The following is a 24,785-nucleotide window of genomic DNA, read 5'->3' as shown; positions in this document are numbered from 1 at the left end:
TTTCGGTTTTGTTGACAGAAAAATCCTGCACCTGTTGGTGCTGCCACAAAGGAGGAAACCCGCCTTCAAGCACTGCTCGAGAGAGTCCCCAAGCTGTTTCTCCTGCGGCTCGACTCCTTCGGCAGCCCGAACTGAAGCCCCGGGAGTGCCGAGGGATGGAGGGCGGGATGGGGACAGCCGGGTGGTGACACACAACCAGGACCCATGGCCATTGCCACATGCTGAAAAAAATGTTAGGGCCTGACCCCGGGGAAGGGGTTGAGCTGAATCCCCTGCCATTATTTTGAATGGGACTTGAACAATTTTTATGCAAGGACCTTGCCATACGCCAGGGGGAAGGCAGCAGGGGCAGCCCCAGCCACCACGCACGAATCTGGATTATAAGCTCTATGACTCACAGAGACACCTGGATAAATTTATGCTTGGGGCCATAATTTCATTTTTTCACGCACGCACTCACTTTTTCCATTATTTCAGCTGAGTTACAGAAAGGACGATCCCGCCTTCACAGGAGTCTTCAAGCAGCTCTCTCTTGAAAAACTGCAAGAAACACAAGCCCAGGTGAGGGATGCCCATGATAGCTGAGGGCAAAGGCACCTACAGTAGAAGGGGGGTGATTCCCCTTGCGGTAAATCGGCAGATGCAGTAAGAACCTGTGCTTTGTCATCTCCTTTTCTTTAAATAACCCTGCTCCTCTCTTTCTCAGACTTCAAAGCAGACCTCCGTGTGATTGCAGCATCTCACGCAGGCAGGTCTTCAGCAGATACTCCAGGGAACCTCCAGCTCCACTGACTAAACCCCTGGTTTCCTAGGGGTCTGAGGCTCGTGGCGTCACGTTATGAAGCTGACCACGTCACCGCATGTGACCGCACCCCCAGCACCCCTGGTGCCCTGAAACCACTGAGCACTGCAGCAGGCAGGCAGCAGAACCTTCCTATGTGGGAGTGCTCAACATTTGACCCACAACGGCTCTGAGCTACCTGACCTTTGAAATTAGCCCTGTTTTGACCAGGTGCTGGGCCAGGTGACCTCCAGAGGTCCCATCCGACCCGAATTATTCTGCAATTACTGTCAGTTGGCTCTGAGAGAATGGGAGGTGTCTTAGAGGCAAGAAGTTCCTACAGGTCTGAGATAGAAAAGACAGCTCTCACTAGGTCCTTGCTGAAGAAGCAGCTGCTGTGTAGGTTAACCCTTCTCTAGAGATTAGAAAGTTCACATGGCGATGAGGCAGGGAGAAGGCTGTATGAGCGCCCTAACAAACAGCAAAGCTTCAGCAATGCCCCCCACCAGGAGACACCACTGACTATAGTGCGAATCCCAAACACATCAGCCTTCAGTTCTGCTGCTCCTGGGATGACTCTTCTCCAACCTGAGCCCTGTGGAGAGCCCTTCTGAAAGGAGCAGACTCTGGTATCACAGCTCCTGGCTATCTGAGCTCCCTAAAGGGAATTGCCCAAGCTGGCAGAGTCCCCAGGGCAGGCAGCTCTGCGTGGGCACCCCCATGGCCACTGAGCCATACCCAAGGAGAGCCTGTCCTCCTTCCTGCCCCCCCCCAGGGAGGTTTCTGCAGGCTCCCCTGCTGACCACCTCCCAATACCACGTGAGATTGAACTGGCGTTACTCACAGTGCTAACGGACAGGCATCTGGTTGCCAGTGCTTTAGAACCGAATTGGTGGCCACGCTATGAAGGGCTGGGTAGTTTAAGACTTTGCATAGTTTTGCTAGCGTGGATAACAAAGGGAGTCGAACATCACATTGCAGAATAAATGCCCAAATGGCTTCTGCGTCAGAAGACATCTTCCTTTGCATTTACATCACCCCGCAGTTGACCAACTGCTTTCGGCCAGAGCGGGCTGCAAGCACACGGCCACCTTCCCGGCACAGTGGATATTGTGCCTGGCGGATCAGTGCTACAGCTATGTACAGCAACTCCCATGCGTAGACACCTCTTGGAAGAGCTTCAAACACCTAAGCCCTGGGAAAAGGAGAATTTAGCAAGTATGCCTGCCCTTCCCAGGCATACGTGTGTCTCCTGTTGCGCAGCTGCTGGAGCAGGGTAGGAGCTACTGTTTTCTCAGGTTAGCTGCCTTCCTCACAGAAACAAGGGGAGAGCGAGCCAAGTTATCTGATCATCAGCACGCTCTCACCACAGGTGAGATGGGAGCATGTAACTTGCTTTGGCTACACAAAGACGAACAAGCAGCTTACACTGGAGGTGCCTGCCTTTGCTCATCGGCTACTCATTTTCAGATGGCTGAAGCGAAGAGCAGCAAATTCTTCTCCTGCCAAGTGACGGTTTACTTTGGAAACAAACTTTTATCTACCTAGGAAAACTCAGGCAGACCTTCTGGCAAGCAGCTCCTTACTTACCCAAGCATGCAGCGGAGCTTGTTGAAGCCAGACTCTCACCCACAGTCACACAGGACACACTGAAAAGCAGAAGCTCAGGAATAAAAAGGAGCCTTGTAGGAAGAAGCAATTGCTGAAAGGTACAGAGCCGTGGAGATACTTCTTTGATGCCACAGGTGAGGGGCAGGGAGCTTGACCCACAGCTACAAATGAGGATAGCCCACTGCCTCTTTTCTCTGTGTAATGCACCGGGCACCGCCGTTTGCCTGGAAGCCTGCAGAGATGTGCCAGCATCTAACACAGCCACCCTGGCCCCCAAGAGAGCAGGCCATCACTGGGGTAAACAGAAGCCCTGCTTTTGATAAAGCAAAAGCCCAGCGTCAGCTCTGCTTACTTTGTAAGATGTTTTCCAGCCCCCACGCCACTGTGTGTCTGGGCTTTCGGCTGTAACTCTAGCACTAAACCCGGGCTGAGCCAAAGGCAGCAGAACTTCTGCATCCACAGACTAAATACTCAGAGGAGAACGAGAGCGCCAGCACTGAGTTTATATTACTTGATGCTTTCCAGCCCTGTGCAACTGGGCTTTCTCTTTCCCTCAGCCCTGACCCTAGCCCTAGGGTCTCAGCCCAAGCACCGCAGCCCTGCTTTCCCCAACAAGCCTTCCTCAGAGGACAGTTTGAGCAGCAGCCTTCTTCTGAGCTTGGTAGCCCTTTCCTAGCCCCAGGACAACTGCAGCTCTGGGCTTGCCTTCGTATGCAACCCTAACCCTAAGCTGAGCTTTGAGCGAGGCACCCCAACTCTTCCTTCCCCACAATAAAAATTCATCAGATGACGGTGGGTTACAGAGAAGACGGAAGCAGTCCCTTCACAAAGGCGCATGCTGACGATACAAGAAGCAATGGGCCCAAGCTGCTCCAAGGGCAATTCTGTCTGGCTATAACGACAAAAAAACATCTGCTGTGAAAACCACTGACCATGGAATAAGATTGCCGGGTGAAGAAGTGGCCAGTTTCCCTTGCTGGAAACACTCAGGACTTGGTTTGACATGGTCCTGGATAACCTAGTCTAGGATCCTGCTTTCAACAGAAGGAAAGGGGTGCATTCCCAGGGGCTGCTCAACACGGCTCTTCTGTGATCCCATGAAGTCACTGCCTAAAAACAGGAGCCTGTCATCTTAAAAGAGGCTGGGAAACACTACAGAGCGACTTCCAACCTTGAGCTGGGAAGTTAAAAAAAAACAAAGCAGACTGTGTTAAGAAAACAAAAAATAATGTGAAAAATAATGTGCAAGTGAACCCCCAAACCAAGAAGAAACCTTCTGTGAACCTCATAAACCTGCTGGCAAAGGCCTCAGGGTGATGGAGACTCAGTGTAACACCCCCCCAACACGCACAATCTCTTTGCAGAAGACCAAACCTTCTGGCCTTTGGAAGGGCCACTGGAAGGGTGAGCACACAACCCCGAAAGAGGGACAGAGACTGGGAAATTTACACAGAACAGTTTTCACTGTTACGAGTTTTCAGGCTCACTTCAAATACTGCTCTGGGCCGTCTTTTCCTCCCAGCCCTGACCAAAGCTCTAGCCCTGTCTTCACACACCTCTGGGTGTGAAACTGCAAGTTTCAGATGGACTAGTGATAAAACTTGAAATTGTGGTATCAGGTTAAGAACACAGCAAAATCCTTCTGGCCAGAACCTGAGCCTTTTTAATAGACAGTTAATACATCTCCCTTTGACACAGCCAATTTTGTGCTTGTTGCTGCTCATCAGCCACACATCCACAATACTCCGTATGCACTCAGCTGTCGAGTTAGTATCGGACTGAGAGTCACACCTGGAGAACACTCTGCGATAGCTCAGAGTATAGCACTTCACAGAACCAACAGCACGGTTTGCCCACCACCACCACGCAGTCCTGCAAGCCACTACACACACTTAATTAGACACTCAACAGCTTCCCTCAAAGGCCCGGAGAAATCAGAATTTGTCATCACACAGTAGATGTTGAAAGCCTTGGGGGATGTTTACTTCACGTGTGTTTGCTTGACTTCTGATTCATCCCACTAATAAAGAGCTATTGCTTGAAACTCTTTAAAAACGTAATTTTCTGGACAAGAAAACTGTGAGTAAACTAAACAGGTATCTACCAGGAACGGGGCAAACACAGCTGAGCCTGCTTTGGGCTGGGGACGGGCTTCCTCAAGATCCCTTCCATTAGGTGCCTTGCTCAAAGCCCAACCATGGAATAGCACCAGAAGAGGTTTCCCAGTTCCCAACCTGTTCACGTGAGGCCAGACTTGAGTAGGTTGCCATTAAGCTCTAGTTCCTCTTTCCACCTCAAGCTGTCTCGAGCACAGTACTTCCCACTCTGTTAGATGGGCACTGCAGAAACTGTAAAGACGGCTCATGCTAATTGTTCACTCTGAGAGGTCACATCCACCTATCAAACACCCATGCCATCTGGGGCTTCTGAAAGATTAAAAAAAGAGAGACAAACAAGAGGATTATTAAAAATTTAACTATATACCATATTTATTATCAATCCACAGGATAATCTGATTGCTACATGAGCTCATAAAAGCTATTTCACCTTTACAAAATTAAAAAAAAAATGTGCCACAAGGATGTAATAACTGCTGATAACCAAGGACTGATTCTTAAAATTATAAATTTGCTGTAGAAAAGATTAAAAAAAATTATATTCACTTTAGAATTTTATTTTGAATAAAATATTCCCCTGTATAAAAAATAAAAAAGCTTGCTCTGGTTAGAATTAGAGTATTTTTCTTCTTCTTTTTTAAATCTGGGAATTTGCATAATATCTCTGTAATAGTTTTTTTTTTTCCTATTGTACCACGCGGCATTCAAGCATAGCAGATTAGAAAACAAACATGAGAAAAGCAGTCTTAAAATGTATGAAATCCACATGGGAAGTTTTAACTTCCTTTCCTTTCCTCTATTCTTTAAAGACACTTTAGCAAGAATAGCCTTGGAAAAGAATACAGGTGGGGAGGGACCTTCAATGTGCCATTAAGTAGAGCAAGGTAATAAAAGGCCTTTCATAAGTGCTTTCTTAATAAGGTGCAGAAGCAGACTGCAATGTTGCTAGTACTGCACTATGTACAATATTCACAATAGATTTTTTTATTTAAAAATATTCCAGCTAGTTCACATTTTCTCTTCCATTCTGAGGCTTTCAGTTCCATCACAGCCTTGACGGCAAGAAGCGCAGCAGCACCACTTCCCTTGTGGTCGGTTGGTCCTCATATGAAACACTGGAACCTGCGAGTGGGCCAAAGTTCTTGGGTTTTTCCTACCTAGCAACCTTGGAAGTCCGTCTGGGTTCAGGTGTACATACTGACGGCTGGAGTCCTGAGTTAAAAACACTCCGGCACTGGAGTCGGACACAGCAATGTTTTATATTGCCAAGGCTTTCTTTACCTTAGATTTGTCTAATGTGCGTCAAGGGATGAACCTCTCCTAGAGAAACATAAAATACAAAACCAAACAAAACAAAGCTAAAAAACACACTGTCAACGGCTTAGCAGCTCTTGACTCTCGACTGGGTGATGTCTGACGTTTTCTTGATGACGCTTGCCCGTGTCTCGCGGTCTGGCCGGCTGCTGCTAGTGGAGGCTGTGGACACTACTTGTGGCAGGGGGATGTCTGGGAAGGGGGGCCAGGAGCTGTTGTAAGGCAGTGGGCAGCTTTCTTCTTTGATGGTCACCTGCAGGTCAGGCTTGTTGGCAACAAAAGTAGCCATGCTGGGAAGCGTATGAGAAGTGTTCCTCATTCCCAGATTGCTGAGATACTGTTTGCCTTCAATGTTCTTCTTCTGCCAATGAAGTCGTCCCTACAAAGGGGGAAGAAGAACGAGGAAAGAATACATGAGCGAATGCACTTCGTAAGGTGCTCACAGGAACAAGATGAAGACAGAAACATCCACAAATTGCACAGGAGTTGCCCCCTCTCTTAAAGCCTACCTGCTGACTTTGAATGTCTTTGCTCTCTGACATTTTCCCCCCTTAGGAAGTCCTATATCTTAACCTTGGTGGCTCTCCAGCACTCAGGAGACTCTGCCCACTCTTCTGATGGAAAAGGAAGGCCTTACTGCCAGTGTGCCAGACACAGGATCGGACACAGAAGACCAAAAACTCAAGAGCATCAAATGGAAGTCTCCTCCATTACTGGGGAGAGCATCCTCCTGCCAACAGGCAGGTACAGAGACTCAACACCTTTCAAACAGCACCACCCACATTGTCAACACAGGTAAGGCTGCTGGGAAAGCCAATGTCCCTTGATAGCATGTCCACCATCACAGCTATGCGGTTTGCCAAGGGAACGCGAGCATCCTCTTCCTTTCACATCACACATGCCACAACGGCATGTTCTGTCAAAGGAGGGTTCTCGCCGGGTTTGGGGAGCCGTGGAGCTCCCACCTCAGTCGCTACTGGTGAAGTAGCTGGTGGATTCCCACACTTCTCTCTTACCGGCTACACAAACCCTCCTGGGGCGTTTTACTGAGCTTCGGGCTTCACCAAAGCAGGACAGAATAGCAGCCCATACAGCTCTCTGGTACAGGGCAGGGCAAGAAACACTGTTATAACCACGCTGGCAGCAGGTAGCTGATGCTGAGCGCTAACTCAGTCTTCGCTTCCCAGGAAAGCCTTCTGCCTCACATATCTCAAACATTCAAGTTGCATTTCTATCATACATGTAAACATTTCCTCCAATTGTATGAGTTCAGATGCCATTTAAGGAAAACAAAGTGAGCGTGCTTCCAGCTGAGATAAAATGCTCACTGCCCAGCAATGTCACTGCACAGTGCGCACACACACACAGAGCACATGACAAAGTCCACTGGCTTGCTCCATATTAACAAACCAGTTGGCACTGTTGATGGTTCGACAGAGTATTTTCTTACGCAAATTTATCTCCTTGTAGTTTTGACAGATGAGGAAGAAGGAACTTGCAGAGATATCCGTTCTGCTAGAAAATCATCCAAACATTTGTATCCTTTGAATCTTTCTAGTTTTTTTTTTTTTCTCTCTCAGCTTTTAAAACTGAATGTTTCAGTGGTAGGCAGTTGGAAATGTAGAAGACGAAAGAATAGCTCTGGACGTAATTTTGAGATCTTGCTCCAAAGTGTTTAGACTCCAGAAAGCACTTACCTCTGCATTTTCTTCATCGCTTGGAACGCTGTCAGTCGTTTCACTTTCTGTCAAACAAAATGGAAGCAAAAATGAAACTCGTGCTATTTTATCTACAGTAGCAAAATCCAGCTCAAGAGGCTCGATCCACTTCAAACAAGTACAAGCAAACAGAGCCAAGCCAAACAAGCAGGAAACAATAGCAAAGCATGGACCCCCTATGTGAAGTAATCGAAGGGCTAGACCACAGGGCATCGTTGAACGTTGAATGACTGGAGTAAATTCACATGGTTATCATGGTTAATACGGACACGCCCTGGGAAAGACAGCAACAGAGGTGGAAGCAGCAGATCTGTGTAACTGCCCATACTTCTGGGCAGAGGGAGGAGACTCCTGCTGGCAGGGAATGCCCCCTCTCCCTCACCTGCTCTGGGCAGCTTGAGGCCCAGCTACGGGCAAAGTCCTTTCCAATCCTTATTTTTATCTCCCTGCAAAACCACCTACAACTCCACCCCAGAGGAGATAAGTGTGTTTTTGTTTCATAAGCTGTTATCTCAATCTGCTGCCTCAAGGGCTCGTTGTCACTTCTTGCACTTTATTACTGCTGGTTTACTTTGCTTTTATTTCATTCTTGCCACCCTTGCCCAGTCCTTCAGCCTGTTTCTCTGCCTTCCACCCACGACTCCAGCACAGAGAAATGTAATTACATTCTGCACCAAAGCAGGACAGCCCCGTTGCCTCTCACCCCTGCATACTGCCTCTCTGGCCCTCACCATTTCAACCAGAGCACAACTACACAAATAACACACGTGCACACACAAGCTGCCACCCCTCTGCACCAAGGGACAGGCCAGCAGCTCCAGCAGGACGGCCATCCTCCTGCAGCTCAGCCCTTGCTTGCAGAAGAGCCCAAAACCCAGGCCTTTCAGTTGTATTTTCAAGCCCTCTAGATGTCCCTGCTTGAACAGCGGGTGGAGCAGAGGACCTCCCCTGCGAGTCTCCAGAGCTCTTCTCTTGAGGCTCGGCTAAGGACGAGGTTTGGGCAGTGGGCCATAAACTTATGGTCTGAATTGCTCCTTCAAACATAAGGATGTAAACTGCACCCAGCGTCCTGAAGCAAGGAAGCTGGCAGCTCAGCTACTAAATACTCTAACTTCCACAGCTGACACATCGCCTACTCCGGAGTCCCAGTCCCAGCATGCGGCAAGCAGAGGATCTAACTGTGAAGCCCTATGAAGTTAACACTCTGCAGGGCTCCTCGTCCACTGGCCCAGGTAAAGAGAGAGGTGACAACGTGATAAAGTTAGTCCATTAAGCCAGACCGGGGGGAGAAGAGGCAGAAAGTAATCTGCACAGAAGGAGAAATGGCCCCGGAGATAGAGTCAGTAAGAGGAATCAACACAGAGACAAGAAGCAGATATTCCTTGACATGAAGAAACATGTGGCAACAAAAAAAGGGTGATGCAGATGAAAAGGAATCCATCCTTGATGTTTATACATAACAAAATGCTGAGCAAGAGATAGCACTATAGTTAGCAAAGCCAGGGAAGCTAGCCACTCGGGTATGGAAAGTTAGAGAGGCTATTTGAATCAAGAAGGTTATTTGAATCGGTGTCAAACAAGACAAGGTTGACAAGAACAGCCTTGGTACTAAAAAAACGGATTTCATAGACGTCAGTGGAAATATGAGGAAACTCACAAGGGCCAGACATATCATTTGCCTGTGTAACCTCAGAAAGGAACTAGAGGTGTTTTTGAAATAAAACAGATTTATGTAGGACAGCTGATATCTCCAACTACTTTTTTTGCTGTTGTTGTTTCAGAAGAGCTAAACTAACTGCTCCTGCACAGCCGTTCTGGTCATACTCTTTCCTGCCAATCTGTGGTAGCACCTGACAGAGGAGGCAAACCAGCAAAGCCATGAGGGCAGGTTCAGGGCTCCTTTACGGACTTGTGTGTAACAAGATAAAATCCGAAATAGTCACAAGAATGTCCTACAAATGTCAGGATTCTGACAAACCCTGTGGTGAAAAAGTGACATTTTTTCTTATATCCAGTTGGACCACGTTCTCTTGCTTCAACTTATGCCCATTGCTTCTCATCTTCCCTCCATGCCTCACTGTGAAGAGCCTTGCTCTACCTTCTCAGTACCATCTCTGTCGGTATGGATGGGCTGCTGTGAGGGTACCAGGACCCTCTCTTCTGCAGGGTGAACAAACCCCAGTCCCTCAATCAGCACTTCCCCACAGGACGAGTGCTCCAGCCCCTCACCATCCTGGCAGCCCTTCCCTGCACTTGCTCCTGTTTGTTGCTTTCTTGCAAAAAAAAAGACTCAGAACCAGGCCCAGTACTCCAGCAGCAGTGTGACTAGCGCTGAGTAGAGGTGGATAATCACTTGGCTAGATCTCCTAGCCATAGTCCTGAAGGCTGTTGGCCTTCTCTGCAGCCAGGGTGCTCTGCTGGCTCGCGTCCAGCTCACTGCCCACCCCCCTTTCTGCTGAGCCGCTCCCCATTTCAGCAGCCCCAGCCCGAATCGCTGCAAAGGGCTCTTCCTTTCCAAAAACAGGACTTTGCATCTGTCCTTGCTGAACTGGCTGGACTTGGTGATCTTGAAGGGTTTTTCCAAGCTAGATGTTATCATGATTCTGTGAATTTCGTAAGGTTCCCATTGGCCCCTTTCCTACAGCCTCTCCGCTTTTTTCTGGACTGTGGCCCTGCCCTTGGCCGTATCAGCTGGTGTCCTTTATTTGGTGTCTGCTGTAAACTTCACAAGTGTGCACTCCACCACCTCCTCTGCTCACTGATGAAGATATTAATCAGGACTTGTTCCAGGACAGACCCTAGCAGTACGCCATGTCTTGCTGGCCAATGGCTAGACTAACCAGGATCCTCAAGAGCCGTCTTGAGATGCATTTAAAGGCATATCAGTGGCATGAAATCGTCTCTGTGCTATCCTAGTTATGAGTTACCAGGTCCTGATATAAGTTAGGTCAGCTCAAGACCACCAGGATACTAAGACAACATAAGGGGATAGCAGAAGTACTTCAGACATGCTTCATTCATGCAGACTTGTTGCACTGACTTTAGGAAAGCTAGCTCAGGACTTGCTCACGTCCAGATGATTCTCTTGTCACCATATACATCCCTCCCTATTGTCACAGCCCAAGCAACTGCCACGACTTCCAGACCTAGATAGTGACTCTTGTTTGCATTCCAAGAACTTAGATCCTTTAGCCGATGTTAAAAGAAAGCAGTGTTGCCACATTCACATAGCCAGGAAAAGTTTTGCAAGAAGCATTTGGAAAAAGGACAAGCGTTTCAAAGGCCGCATCTCCCAGTGCTAATATGTTAGAGCACCCCCACCTTGTGCTGTGCAAAGCCCTTCTAATGCTCTGGCCATTACAGACTAAACATGCTGGGAAGCACGATCATATATCAACGTGTGTGAGACTAACATTGGAGGCTATTCAAAAGAACATCAACTATTCACCCAGACCCAAAGATAAAAATTCCTACATCCATATTTTATGAAAACGTGTCTGGAACTAATTCAGCCTAATGAGTCAAAGACAAAACCATGTGTAAAATAATAAATTGCACTGGGAACAATTAATACGCAAGTTTGCCTAAAAAGATGACTTTTCTGTTTCTGCCTCAGTATCCTGAGGCTTGCAAGTTAGCAATATGTTAAAGAAGGAAGGACAGGTTGGATATGAAACTTTTTCTACTTTCAAATGTGGTTTTGCCCTGTTTCCTACGGAAATAAGGCTTATGTGATTGCAAGGACTCTATATAGCGTGCCCATGTGTGCATTTGTATCTGTTCTCCCCTTACAACTTCTGAATACGTTGTCAGTCTTAGATAAGGGATTAATAAGTGCCAAGACTCTTAACTTCCTACCAGTTTTATGAAAATAATGGGCCAGATAAAAATGAGAAACTGTTAGCACCCTGACTCAGGGGAAAGCTTGTTATCTCAACCCTTACTAGATATCAGAGAATCCAGATGGGAGACAGACGTTGGAAGCCAGACTTCCACAGACCACTTGTTATCAGTCACTACATGGCTGTTCTAGTCTGCAGACTATACGCAACAAGACAAATCCACTCCTCCAGGGCCCTCAGCTCCACATTTACACTATATATCATTAGCGCAGCCCTTAGCACTCTGTACCCACTGTGGCAGGCATCACGGAAACATGCATCAGAGATGACCTTTTATCTTTAAAAGGTCAGGGTGCAAAGGGGACACAATATATTGGCAACATATCATTTGTACCATTGAAAATGTCCCTCTAATAAAAGATGACAAGATCTCTCTGCATAACATCTGAAAAGGTTATTTTTCCATTAATCACAGGCTAAAAACTGCAGCTTACATTTCCGTCCTTAGATCTGCCGAGTTGTTTCCCAAGGTAAAATGAATATACAGGACTGAATTTTTGAGTTAAAAATACAGAAGGCAGCAGAACAGACATTTCTGAATCTGTGCCAGCTGCCCTGGAAAAGCCCCCCTCTCCCCTGTGGTGACCCCTGCCTCTTGGCTTGACACTCCTGAGCAAATCTAGTGTCTCCCAAACATTTCCAAAAAAGAAGCACCACGATGCTTACCTGCATAGGATGAGACAGGGGAGATCTGTAGGGGGTACAGCTGGCTCATGCTGAGGGGCTGTTCATCACTTTCTGTTGTCACCTCTACTACCTGGCAAACATCTGGAGGATTGGCAACTATCACCTGCTCCTCGCTGCTGCCATCAAGGTGCGGCTGTCCTACAACTTGGAGTCAGAAGAAAAAATTGATTACTCAGTTTATGTTGACTCTTATGAATCTCTAAGAGCTTGTTCTTGGAGACTGCTTGGTATTTGAGTGAAATGCAGTCTTTAATATAGCCTCAGCACTTTCTTCCACGTCCACCACCTGCTTTCAAAGGGACTTCTGTAGGAAACCTGTGTGATATATTTAGTTTCCATCACCTTCAAAGACATTTCTTTTCCACTTGTGACAACTGAAAATGCCTAACTTTTTCCTGGCTCTCATTCAAAATGCCCTCGAGCCGTCCCCAACACATCAGCTGTCCAGACACTTTCCCAGGGAAGACCACAGCCACACTCTCCCTTCACCAGGGCATACAGACCACAGCAATCTCTCCTAATCTGGGAAGCATCCTCACCCAACAAGCTGCCAACGTCCCATAGCCTCTGGATGCTCTCGTGTAAATTATGCATCATGAAAGCAAATGGGTCAGAACAGGCGTGCAAAAAACCAGCCACCTGGTCATGTAAAATATGTTAGAAAGCTGATTTATACGAGACGTGAATCTGCCAAAAATTTCCTCTCCAGTTAGATGCTTATTCTCACTGAACCTCACAATGCCAGTGGTGGCATGTAGAAAATCACAGTCGTACTGCTAGTCTGTAGTCCCTGTGGTCTGTGACTGACAGCTACAGTCTGGTTAGTTATTAACAGATGGTTTTCCTATTCCCCCATGGACATAATATTTAATACCAAAGTAACATTGCTTATTTCTACAAAGTGAAAGCACCATGGATGCTTTGTAAGCATCCCAAAATACTTTGTAGACACTAGCTGTGCTTCAGAACACCCTTTTGAAACAGGGGAATAAACTTTAAAAGTTACTCAGCAAAGAAGTACTATTGTAAAAGCCAAAACCTCAGTTATCTGGAGCAGCTTGAGACAATTCCCTTTGTCTTGTACAACCCCCCCTTTTGATCCCAGCAGTATGAACAAGACTACTGCATTAATCCAGCACTGAGCTGAAAGCCGCTAGGTAGATCAGGACAACATGGATGTACAGAGCCAACGCAGGGGATGGCTAACCTGAAACCCCAGCTGTCCGAGACAAAGGGAAGGACTACAGATATTCTTTCACTGGACCACAAAACATCAAAAGAAACAACCTTCATACATATAATATTCCTACCAAATTCAACGAGAGTTTGGAAAGATTTTGTGCCAGAGGAAATGGTTCAGATTTATCTGTGTTTTGTGAACTGTTTTTAGTCTTAAACACACTGTACAGTGATAAATGCCTATTTTAAGTTTTACATAGGAACAACTCTACTAAATCTTTCAGGCTCAGTAGCCCATTCCACTTGGTAATGTCATTCTGGAGCTGGCCAATACTGGTGTTTCAAAGGGCAGCCACCATTAATTTACCAAGCTATACGGTATCATTAGGAATTCAGACAGCACGTTTTTATTCTAGATTCATGATGGAGAAAAATGTGGTAAGTGAAGCACAGTACAACTTGAAATTCTTCTGTTAAGTGACCTAAGTACTCTGATTATTAATTAAAACAAAAAAAAAAAAAGGAAAAGATAATATCTTTCTCTGGATGGATTCAGGTAAATATACATGAATGCACATGTATATACACAAAACCCATTCCTGCCTTCTATCTTTAGACAATGTAAGAACACGATGTTTTGAAAAAGAAAAGTGACAGGTTTTTCTCCCAGGGAAAAGCTTTGTGAAGTGCCAGACAACTTCTGGCAACTCCCCCAAAGCCTGGGGGATGTGCATTCTATGAGACAATTCCAACATATAGAAAATTACGTACATACCAGATAGTCTTTTATTTTTCAGTTGGACCACTACAATTACTACCATTTTGTTCTAGACATTTTGTTGTCACTTTTCCTGGTTCTGAAAGGACCTGCTTTTTATTGAGCGGAGGGGGGCGGGAGCACATGCGTGTGCACGCTCACAAACACACACACACACAGTTAATTTTTATCCAGGAGAAACCAGTATTGTGCAACACTGTTGGGATAAGAACAGGCCATCTGCGCTGTTTTATCTTTCTCCTCAAGACCTGAAGAATTCTTACCCACCCCACGAGATAATTTCAGTGCAGCAAAAAATACTGCTCACTTGGGCAATGTGCCACCACTCTTCCTCGAGCTGCACGTATGTCAGAAGCACTGCAAGTGCTGTTTGTCTTTTCTCCCCACCAGTTGACTTCCCTCCTTTCTGCAGAATATATCTATTTTACCCTTTCCCCCCTGTTTACATTAAATACCAGCCTGGAGTACTAAATAAGGACTTCTCTCCTCAGACTGGATAAGCAGCACACTCACAAGCCATTAATTAAACAACACTGGATCACAGTTACACATCCAAACCTTGTTGTTCCACCTCTGAAAATGGATGCTAGGTCTATCCATAGGAGCAAAGGGGTAAAAAGGCTAACCAGACATCTCCCTTGTGAGCTCAAGGAAAAATGAAAGCCCTTAAGGTGCAAATTCAGTTCTATTCCTCTGAACATCTTGCTTGGTTTCCACATTAGCCCCTTTACCACTTTTACATCGATGTTACCAGCATGGCTCCTGTCCTGTAAATTACTAAGATCTGCCATGGTGCAACATGCATTCATCTCACAATAAAATTTAACAGGTGTTCAGGATACACCGCACTGTACAAAACTGAGCTGTTGCAGCAAAATTACTCTCTTGGATTTGGGGGAGCAGCAGGTACATTTCAAAGAATGCTATTAATTGATCTCTGTTTGACTTTAAGGTTGTAAAATAAAGCAAAAGTGTATGAAGCTTCCTTGCTGGGGCTGCATATCAGCTTTGGTGTATTTCAGATTTGTTTGAGTCAGTCTGTAAATATTCCTCACTACTGTGCTATTCCTTTGAGTTATAAAGCCCTCTGTAATAGTAGGAGCAAAAATCATGCCCTAATACTTTTACAAAGCAAGAGATGATTAAATACACTGCCATTATGAGAGCAAAAGTACTTCTAAACCATAGAAGTACTTAGAGGAATGACTTCATGAAAAGTTCTGTGACAAAAAATTGGGTAGCAAAAAATCACTGCATGTACTTTCTGCCATCTTTGCAAACAGAAGATTAACATATTTTTTCAAACACTTCTTCCTCATATATTAAAAGTGGAATTCTAGAGAAAATGGTATATGGGTCACATTTCTAAGATTCCTCACTACAGTCACAACCTTAGCTAAAAAAGAGCTGTCAAGAACAGCCCCGTTATTCTACCAAGGTCCAATTATTCACATTCTTCAAAGATGACATCTAATTCCTAACGTACTGGTTTCTAAATACAGTCTTCACTGATCGTTCTTGTTAGCTCTGTGATGTTAAGAATGGACTCTGAGGTAAAAGAACTGAGGTCCTCTATTTCATCTGTAGGTTTAAATTCACAAATAAAATGTTAACCTATACAAACCTGTTCTTTGAGCAACGGGAAACCATGATCCAACTTTGGTTTAACTCCCACAGACACTGGCTACAATATCCTCATAGCTGAAGACTACCCTGTATACTAAGTTAATGTCAGGAAAAGCCACCTGAAAAAGTTTGTAAGTGCTTGGCTCTCAGGGGAACAACCATGCTGCAGAAGTGCTGCTCACTGTCTCGGCATGGTGGTGGGGCTGGCCCGCAAGCAGGACCTTGCATGGCTTGGGCTAGCAAAAAACATGTAGACAATTATAACTGTGTTGTTTTCCAAAGTGCGAAATACTGCTGGAAAGGTGAGTTTGGCAGAGTCAGAAGTTTATTTCTGGTACCACCTATTTCATGAAATCGTGTTTTAATTCACCTGTATGCTTAGCATATATGAAAAGCATAGTAGTACTTACCTACAATGTTCACTGTACTGTCAACTTCATTTTTTATACTGGAGGACAGGAAATAGTCAGAAGTGACATCATTTAGCCCATTAATCCCAAAAGATGATTCAACTGGCTCTTGCTAGAATGAAAACAGTACAGTTGGGTCAGGTTTGATTTATTTTAGGAGCCTGGACTCAGTTCATCCCTTTTTTCTGAGATGGTAATAAATTAAATCGCTTCTGCCTGCCGCATAGCCACTGCTCTGTTAGACACAGTTTCAGAACGAGTAATTTGGTTCTCTGAGAAGCAGCCAGAGTTTATTCCATTTCCAAATCTTCAGCTTTGAAACTAAAGCTATTTTTAATTCTCAGATTTAGAGTGAGCCTTCAGAGAGCAAGAAAGTAGTGTGCTATTTACTACAAGAGATTAACATTTGGAACAAACAAAGAAGAAACATTGCTTTAAAATGTATTCTATTTAATATTCATCCTCTCTCCCTTCCAAACATGCTGTATCTCTTAGCACTCTCTTAAAGGAAGCCTTAGCTTCAGCATAGTAATTACTAAATTCTAGTCTTAATTTTTCTCTGCAGCAAGCCTGAAAGCAAACCAAAATGTTTACACTAAATACAGCCTTTTAGATCACATCATAAACATTACCATGGGGCAACAGCATTGGGCAAACACCACCTGTTCTATATACACTGAGCTGTCCACAAGACGCATACTCTGTAGGTCTGGTACATTCAAATTGGAATCTAAAATCCTCCCTTCAGACTAGACGCCAAAATTTTAATTGCACAAACTCGGGACTTCTTAAAAAGTTATAGACTTTTAAAGAGTTAACTACAAGTCCAACCTCCTCCCTGTTATGGGTTCCTTTGTGGGGCTATCAGAAAGTCTAAAGTCTTCTGCTCTCATTCTGGGCAGGCAGTGCCGCCACCAAAAGTGAGGTTCTGCATGGCTCTTGTCCTCATGGCACATCTGCAGAGAGGTGCAGAACTGCCGGTGTGATCTGATGCCACGGTATGCCCATTTTCACTGCTCCAAATCACTTCAGCAAGCGTAGGGCAAAGGCAAGCCTCAAGACTTGTGGCGCCAGCCCCCTTCACAGTACGAACCACACGAACTGTTATCATGGGGACGAAAAATCAGAGGAGAGTAAAGCACTAGTGGCAACCGGGTCTTCGATGAGCCACACTGGTGGTGTCAGCCCACAAGTCAAAGGACCGGAAAAACAGAAAAGATAAAATTAGCTGCTATTGATCCATACACGAATACCGACTGCAGAGACAGATGAGGACTCTGCACTGGAGCCCTGGTGTTGTGCAACGCCCTGGCAAACACAGCAGCCCCCATGGGAATGCTGCTCACACTGTAACTCGCTCAGCTTTGCTGAGGCTTAGTTACAGAGAAGTTTATTTAGCTGCCCTTTCAAGCTGCAGAAATAAATATTCATCCTACAACTCAGGTGACAGTGCCAGATCCACAGAGGGACGTGGACACTGGCATAGCCACTATTAAAGCACTTAACTTTTCAGTTATGCCTGGAGGAAGCTAAACTGAAAGGACAGGGAAAGGTGTCACTTCGACTTAAACAAACGTCTGAATGGGAAGCTGCACGCATAGCCAAAACTACACGTAAGATAAGGTGTAGATTAAGCCCCATGCAGGCAGCTCAGCCCTGAACTCTGTTTCAAAGGAAAGAGCCTATTTCTCTTTGGGCTGCTCAGATACCTACGGCCTCTCCCCCATTTGCCCAAAACCCCAGGAGATTCATCTGCAAGGTGGGAGACCCGCTCTCAGTCCCCCTTGCCTAAAGTGGAGCAGGGATTAGGTATAGGCCAGGCCTCTCACCCACAGCGGGGACGAGGAAGGAAGCGCCCTCACTGAGCACCCTGCTCGGGCTCGGCCCCACCAGCCCGGCAAGGTCTGGCACCAAGTCTCACCAGCAAGGTCCGGCAGCTCTCCTCACCCCCACCAGTGGTTGCCTTAGAGCTCTGGGCACCCACAGGGTCTGGCGGTGGTGACCCTGTTACCCTACAGAAGTTAAAAGGCAGGTCGTGGAACAACCTCCCGCTCATCTTCACTAAGCAGAGGTTTTCAAGGTAACTGCAAGGCTTTCAACAAAAACCACGCAGCTCAGATCTTAGGAATCCACATCAGCAAGCAAAGAAATTTAAGCAGCTTTCAGTGTTCAAAAATGTGCATGTGCATTAACTCATCCACCATCTTTCTTCACAGTTACTGCCTTCAGCACTCAACAGCCCACCTAGCAGTAGCTGAGCACTGAATGAGTGCCTATTTTAAAAATCCAGGCATATTTGGAAGTCAACTCATGTACACACTTCTCAGAATAAGGGAGAACAGTCAGGAATACTACCTGGCCCCATATCAAAGCCTGCAAGAGGTAAGCAGCCATATCATAATTAGTGGTTGGCGAGCCATATATTCATAGCTATCAGTGGCAGGTGTATGTGCTGGAAGCACGGCCAGATCAGCTTACTGCTGCTGGGGGGTCGTGTGGCTCAACACTTCTGCACAGTTCAGGGCAACCAAGCTGCAAGAAAGCACCCCCAAAAGCTGCGAGCGCCTCCCTGCAGGCTCCTACTCACAGGCATAATGCTGTGTGTAATAATCTCCCAGACATCACCGGAACTCTCTCAGCAAGCAGTATTTGTGAGATCAGCCTTAATGAAGAGGACAAGACTGTTCAAGCACCTCTACAGCTTTTCAGGTATTTAATATTTTGACTAAAAGAAAGATTATGAAGAAGGGGAACAGCAAAGTGCTCCTGCCAGGTTTGGGAGGCATCGTGTGCTGCCCGACACCGACCAAAGGACTTTACCAGAATAACGCAGTGCTCTGACACATAATTATACAAGTCACAAATCATCAAGAGTTTTTGCCTTCCAAATCCAATTGCAATCAAGTCATTTTCCCAGGCCTCAAGCATTCACCTGGCTGAGGAATGAGAGCCACAGTCCCTGACAAGCAAGCAGCGGAGGACCGAGCTGTTCTGTTATGGACATTGCTACATGCTACTGCAGGCCATGCTTTCAGTACTCCAATCCCAGATTTCAATGAAAGACCCAAGAACACAAACTTCAGTGAAACCTGAAAGTCTGGAAACTTTATGAAAAAAATGAAGTTGGACCAAATCCTGCCACTATTTAACAAGGATCTTCTTTGAGGGGCCTCAGCAGAACTGTGAAACCTATCAAATACCATGCTTTGTAGGGAAAGCAAATGTGAGTTTGGGTCCATGCTCTGAACGAGAAGAAATCTCATATGCTACCTGATGAGCTTTACAACTGAATTCTTCCAACTTATAGTGCATGAGCAGAACGTGCAGCTCCGATAAGACTTCTCCCCCTTGCCTAAACGAAAATGAATTTCCAATGCCTTCTACACAAAAACTAATTGCTCCAAAAGGTAGTCGCATTGTTCAGAAGCATTCCTTCCGTAATTACTTTATTTCTACTTACACAGACAAACAAATGGCAGATGTATTGCCAAAGCTGCCAGTTTTCCAACTTCCAGGCATTGCAACACAAGGGCTGTGTCAACTGATGACGTTAGTCATGGCTGTAACAGGCTTCAGGTTTAAAAAAAAAATCCAAAATAACTGTAACTACTTAACCAAACCACAAGCATAGGAGATTTGCAAATATCCACAAGATACTACTGGGGCTATTAAAAAATATTGCAACAGATTGTTTTCACAAGCTCTTACAGTATTAACAGCCACTTCTTACCTTAATTTGTTTGAATTTGTCGTCCTTCTCGGACTTTGTTTTTTTTCCTGCAACAACAGAAAGAAGATTTCTTAAAGTTCTCTATGCCACGAGTTTTCCTATATGCCTTCTATATCCACTAAGAAATAGCCCCCAAATATGCCTCAAAATAGTGGCACCTCCTAGGAAAGGGAGAACTCATTTTGTTTAATTTTAAGCTCACTATAAGGCCTGGGCAGTCAAAAATTCACCTTGAGCACTCAGGTTTTGTGTTTCATTTTTGAAGGACTGCAAAAAAGAACCATGAATGGACTAAATAAAGTGATCTCATTCAAAAAAGCAAGGTGAAAAATATGAAAGAGTGACATACTAAGAACCAGGGACTGCTAAAGGAGAAGCAAACTTGAGAAAAATGCTCAAAAAAAAATCAAAATGCATGCCTAATCACACTTGAGACACTCTCACTGCAGCAACAGGAAAAGGGAGATCGTTCTTTAATTTAACATGTGAGATCACAGCAATTTTCAATGCATTTTTGTAACTGCTTGCAACATGGGAGAAGGATTATATATTATAATTAATGCAAAAGTGGTTTATGTAATCATGCTGGATTTGAGAATGCAGAAGAAAACCCAAGGTGTATGGCCCTCACCAAACCTCCCGTGCCTTGGCAGACCTCAGCACTGCTGCCCCTGCTGTGTCCTGAAGAGACCCTAACGTGAAAGCTCAGACCTGCTGATGCAAGCTGTGCTCTACCCCGCTGTTTGTACAGACGTGTCCCAGGAATTTCTCCCATCCGTACTACAAGACAGCACTTCGAATTAGAAATGTTTGCAGACAAATTCTTTTGCCCTCACTCATACATAAATATAGCCACATGCCATGTAGAAAGGGCAAGTGAGAATATATACAAGGCCCAAAGTATGTCAGTTGTATAGTAACTGGATTTGTAGTGGAATCTTCTCCTGCACAGAGCTCCAGAATCTCATTTTTCATGATGAACTTTTCTAGCTCTTACAGCTATGAGAGGAATCTACCACAATGGGACAGATTGTGGTTCATGGATATATGCCTGAATGTACAAAATGCAACACAGATGAGAGATCGGAAACAGTTCCAAACCAAAAATTCTACTTTTTCCAGATTGATCTTCATTTCACAGTATGATTCTGCCCCCGAAATGCCAGAGTTAAATGCTTCCAATCACAGTTACCTTAAACTTAAGATGTGCCTTTTACTTCTCAAGTTGAGAAAATAACAAATTGAGCACTACGTGAACTGGATTTGATTTTAGAGGAGCATTATGCATTTGGATAGCAGGTTATCTTTTCATCCAATACTTCTAGGCACTAGAAGATACCAGAGGAACAAGGAAGCCCATCTTCTACTCCGTGAGACAATAACAAAGCCATAAAGAAGCCAGTGTTTCTACTCAAAAAGAAATCACTCATGAGATTGACCTGGTGGTTGGATCTTCTCCTGGCATGTAGGAGACCTAACACCTAAGCCAAATCTGAGGAATTTAAACAGTTTCTCATGTCACCACTACTACGCTGTGGGGGCAAAGAGGACAGCCTTTTATTTTTTTTTTTTTTTTTATGGCCTAGTTTACCTATGTAACTAAAGAAGTGGCTCCATAGTTTAACATTCTGAACAGAGAAGGATGTCAAACCTAGGATGTCAAACCTGGGAGTTTGTTCCTTATATAGGAAACCCAGATGCTGAATTTGAGCTCCCTGTTCCACATGGCATCTGAGTTTGGTCCCTGCAACCTACAGAACCAGCTTTTCTATGTAGGCCACAGCTATGCTGAAGTGTACTGCTCCCACTCAGCTAAAAAGAGTGTGAGTTTATTTCTATCCTTGCTTGGAAAAAGACAGAAAATTGCCTGCCACCATATTCTGAATGAGCTTTACTGTGTGAAATGCACGGATGTCGAACATCCTCTATTCAGCTTCCTTGACTGAAGGAGACCCAGTTCTCTCATGAGAGTTAGGGAATAAGCAGATAAGGCTTTATGCTGCCTTCATTCGCTAGGATACCTCAGAGGGACTGTGATTTTGAAAGTGGTGCCACAGAAAAATGAATAGGGGCTCTCCTCTGTGGTATTCTCAGCTTCCTAAAACTGTGCTTTAGTTCAGCACTGATATTAACACCTCCCGCAGGAAACATTTTTCCTGATTCAAGTTAGGGGTGTTTGTCACTCTGCAAATCTTCAGCTGCTTACGCCGTATCACTGTCCCCTATCAAACTTGGCCCATTTGGCAGCAGTTACTGGCAGCCCCAAAATTTAAGCAAGGTACATGGGACTAGCACCTGCACACAGCTCCATCGGCTTTAACAGAACTATCACCATTTACACAGACCACCAGTTATCATATCTTATCGATCCTCTCTCAAAGTAGCTTGTTCTCTTAATTGAATGCAGCCCATTTTTCATACAGAAGTTCCTAAGTTCTGTGGAACACCTGGACAGGAAAGTCTGACTTTACAGTAGGAGAAGTAAAACTGGCACATTATGCAGACCCCATGGTAGCAATGCACCCAACACCGATTTCACGCTCACAAACTCTCTACCTTTTTAGAAGGTCTTTCAGATAGTGGCAGCATCCGGTACACCCTGAAGGCATTGTTTCCTTTCTTTATACTTCTGTCCTTCACTTCTTCTATATCAGGCAGAGAGTTCATAGCACATCGGAAGTTTGCTTTCCATGTCTTTGGATCAGGTTTATCTACCCCCGATTGGTATTTTCCTAAGCAAGAAAAGAGAGTTAGGCACATACGATGCACAACTGAATACCTAAGGCAGACTAATAGCAACACAGGTCAACTCCAAGGCATTAGTCTTTGGTTCTCAAGATGGGCATTCAAACAACAGCTGAGGTTGCAAGAGAAAGCGAATGGTGCGATCTCATTCTCATGCATGTTTCTAGAACACATGATTAAAAACAGTTTTTGTTCAAGAAAGACCTAGGGCACTGCGGATCAGATGGAACTCTACCACAACGTGGAAAAGCTTGCACAGCATTTACCTTTATTATGTCTGGCTCAAATCCATAGAAACACATAAAAAGCCTAAGGGCCCAAGTCTACAAAGTGCTGAGCATGCTCTACTCCAAACAATTTTGAACCCGATCTTGTTAACGTTTAAATCAATTAAGTTTTACTGTGTTCCTCAAATGCAAATGACTTATGGCCATTCAATAAAGCTGGGGAGTACTGCAGACCTTGAAAAAAGCACTTAGCCTCCCACAGATCTGGAAGCTTCAATTCATTTACTGTGTTAGTAAAAGCAAAGACATGAAAGGAGGAAAATACAACTCTTAAAGGGAAAACAAAGTGAAAATCTGTCCTGCAAAAAGAGAGTCCCAATACCTGTGTGAATTGCCCAGTTTCTAAATAAGGGAGCATCTTTTTCAACATCCCACCCATGTCTTGCAGCATGCATCCATGGAATCTGAAAAATCTTCTTCTCCTGGAAGGGAAAACAAACAGGAAATGCCGATATTGATTGACTTGAGGGATTTTCTGATGACTTTAAGTCACCCATTTAAAAATGCATTTCCAGCATCTGCAAATGTTTTGCTTCCTTCTAACCCAGTGCTGCTGTCACTGAACTCAATAGGAAAACATCCACTGGCATCAGTGAAAGCAGAATACAGCCCCAAGTATATGAAATACTCAGATGCCCCTTCGTGGACTACGAGACTGGCAGCCTTCCAAGCTGACACATGGATAAAACATTCAGTGCTACACATTTCTAAACATTCAAAACGAGGGCTAGTTTTGGCAGCACGGACACTTTTATGATTAGAAAAATCAGATACAAAAGTAAACAACCATAGGAACAGAGCTAATTCAAGGGATTTAGAGTTCAGCCAGTAAAACACTAGCATGGTGAAAGAAAGGGCTATCTAAAATTTATGAGCTAATCAAACAGGATGTGTATCAAATGTAGACTTCTCCGCAATGGGATAAAAAAAGATATAGGACACCCATGTGCAGGGGTGGAATTAAAAGTAGCTAAACTTCTTCTAGTTCAGAAACTTTAGGTCAAAGAAAAACAGATTTAAAGCAATCCAAAGGAAGGCTTGTTTGTTTGTTTACACAACACATAGTTAAACCAGGGCGTGCCTTATATAGTGGAAGTATAAACCGATTCACAAAGGGAACAGAAAAACTTGTGGAAGATAGTACACTGGTGACTGTTAAAGATGATGGGTTCAGATGCAACTCCACCTCTGGGAGCACAATGCCTTTCAGAGCTCAAACAGCACAGGACTGGGAAGAATCATATTCCCCTGGTGGTGTCTCCTTTACTCCTTCCACAAGCACTTCGCCCAGGCCATCATCAAAGATAGGATAGTAGGCCAGATGGATGCTGGGTCAGATGTGCTTTCATATCGTATAACACAGGAAAGAATTGCTATGTAATGACCAAGGGGGTTGTATAAGAACACGTTATGCTCATTTCTGCAAAGCCATGAAAAAGGGTTTTGCTCCACAAACAAAATCCTCCTCTTGGGCAGGATACACCTTACCCGGCTTCAAATACAGACATCTTACACTGTTAGCGCCACCCCTACAGGTTTAGATTTCTTTCACAGCTAGGGAAGAGAAAAGCACTTTCAGGGCACAACTTCCTTCAACTCACCAACTGAATTACAACCCCAAAGTGCCTGTTTCTCTCCATTAACTGCAAACAACTTTAGACAGGCAGCTCTCATTTAAATGACTGCTTTGTAGATGTCTAAGGTCGGGTGAGATAAATCCTTTGCCCTCCCCCCCTTCCTCCAACAACAGCTTTTCTTCCTTGTCTGTCAGGTTAATATTTCACTAATGTCAAGGTTAGGCTTATTTCCTTTCCTTTCTGGGTGATCTTTGCTTTTTTGAGCCTGCATTTTTTGTCACCTCCAACTATTTTCTCCAATCCCTTCCCATTTACATTCATTT

The 24,785-nt window shown here is 44.9% G+C and overlaps 1 protein-coding gene across 12 annotated transcripts in view; it reads right to left on the bottom strand.

The window, feature by feature from the left end:
• Nucleotides 1-4,853: 4,853 nt before the first annotated feature.
• Nucleotides 4,854-24,785, bottom strand: part of IRF2 (interferon regulatory factor 2) — a 41,648-nt gene continuing 21,716 nt past the window's right edge. For all 12 annotated transcript variants that reach the window (XM_035557870.2, XM_035557876.2, XM_035557874.2 and 9 more), the window contains 7 exons: nucleotides 23,208-23,307; nucleotides 22,411-22,585; nucleotides 19,854-19,902; nucleotides 16,124-16,235; nucleotides 12,110-12,274; nucleotides 7,521-7,567; nucleotides 4,854-6,202 (listed from right to left, as the gene is read on the bottom strand). In XM_035557870.2, the coding sequence (XP_035413763.1) occupies nucleotides 5,891-6,202; nucleotides 7,521-7,567; nucleotides 12,110-12,274; nucleotides 16,124-16,235; nucleotides 19,854-19,902; nucleotides 22,411-22,585; nucleotides 23,208-23,307 (960 nt within the window). In that variant the 3' untranslated portion in view covers nucleotides 4,854-5,890. The remainder of the gene's footprint in view (nucleotides 6,203-7,520; nucleotides 7,568-12,109; nucleotides 12,275-16,123; nucleotides 16,236-19,853; nucleotides 19,903-22,410; nucleotides 22,586-23,207; nucleotides 23,308-24,785) is intronic.

Source organism: Cygnus atratus, chromosome 4 (genome assembly GCF_013377495.2).
Source record: "Cygnus atratus isolate AKBS03 ecotype Queensland, Australia chromosome 4, CAtr_DNAZoo_HiC_assembly, whole genome shotgun sequence".
Lineage (NCBI taxonomy): Eukaryota > Metazoa > Chordata > Aves > Anseriformes > Anatidae > Cygnus > Cygnus atratus.
This window is presented reverse-complemented; position numbering and strand designations above follow the sequence as displayed.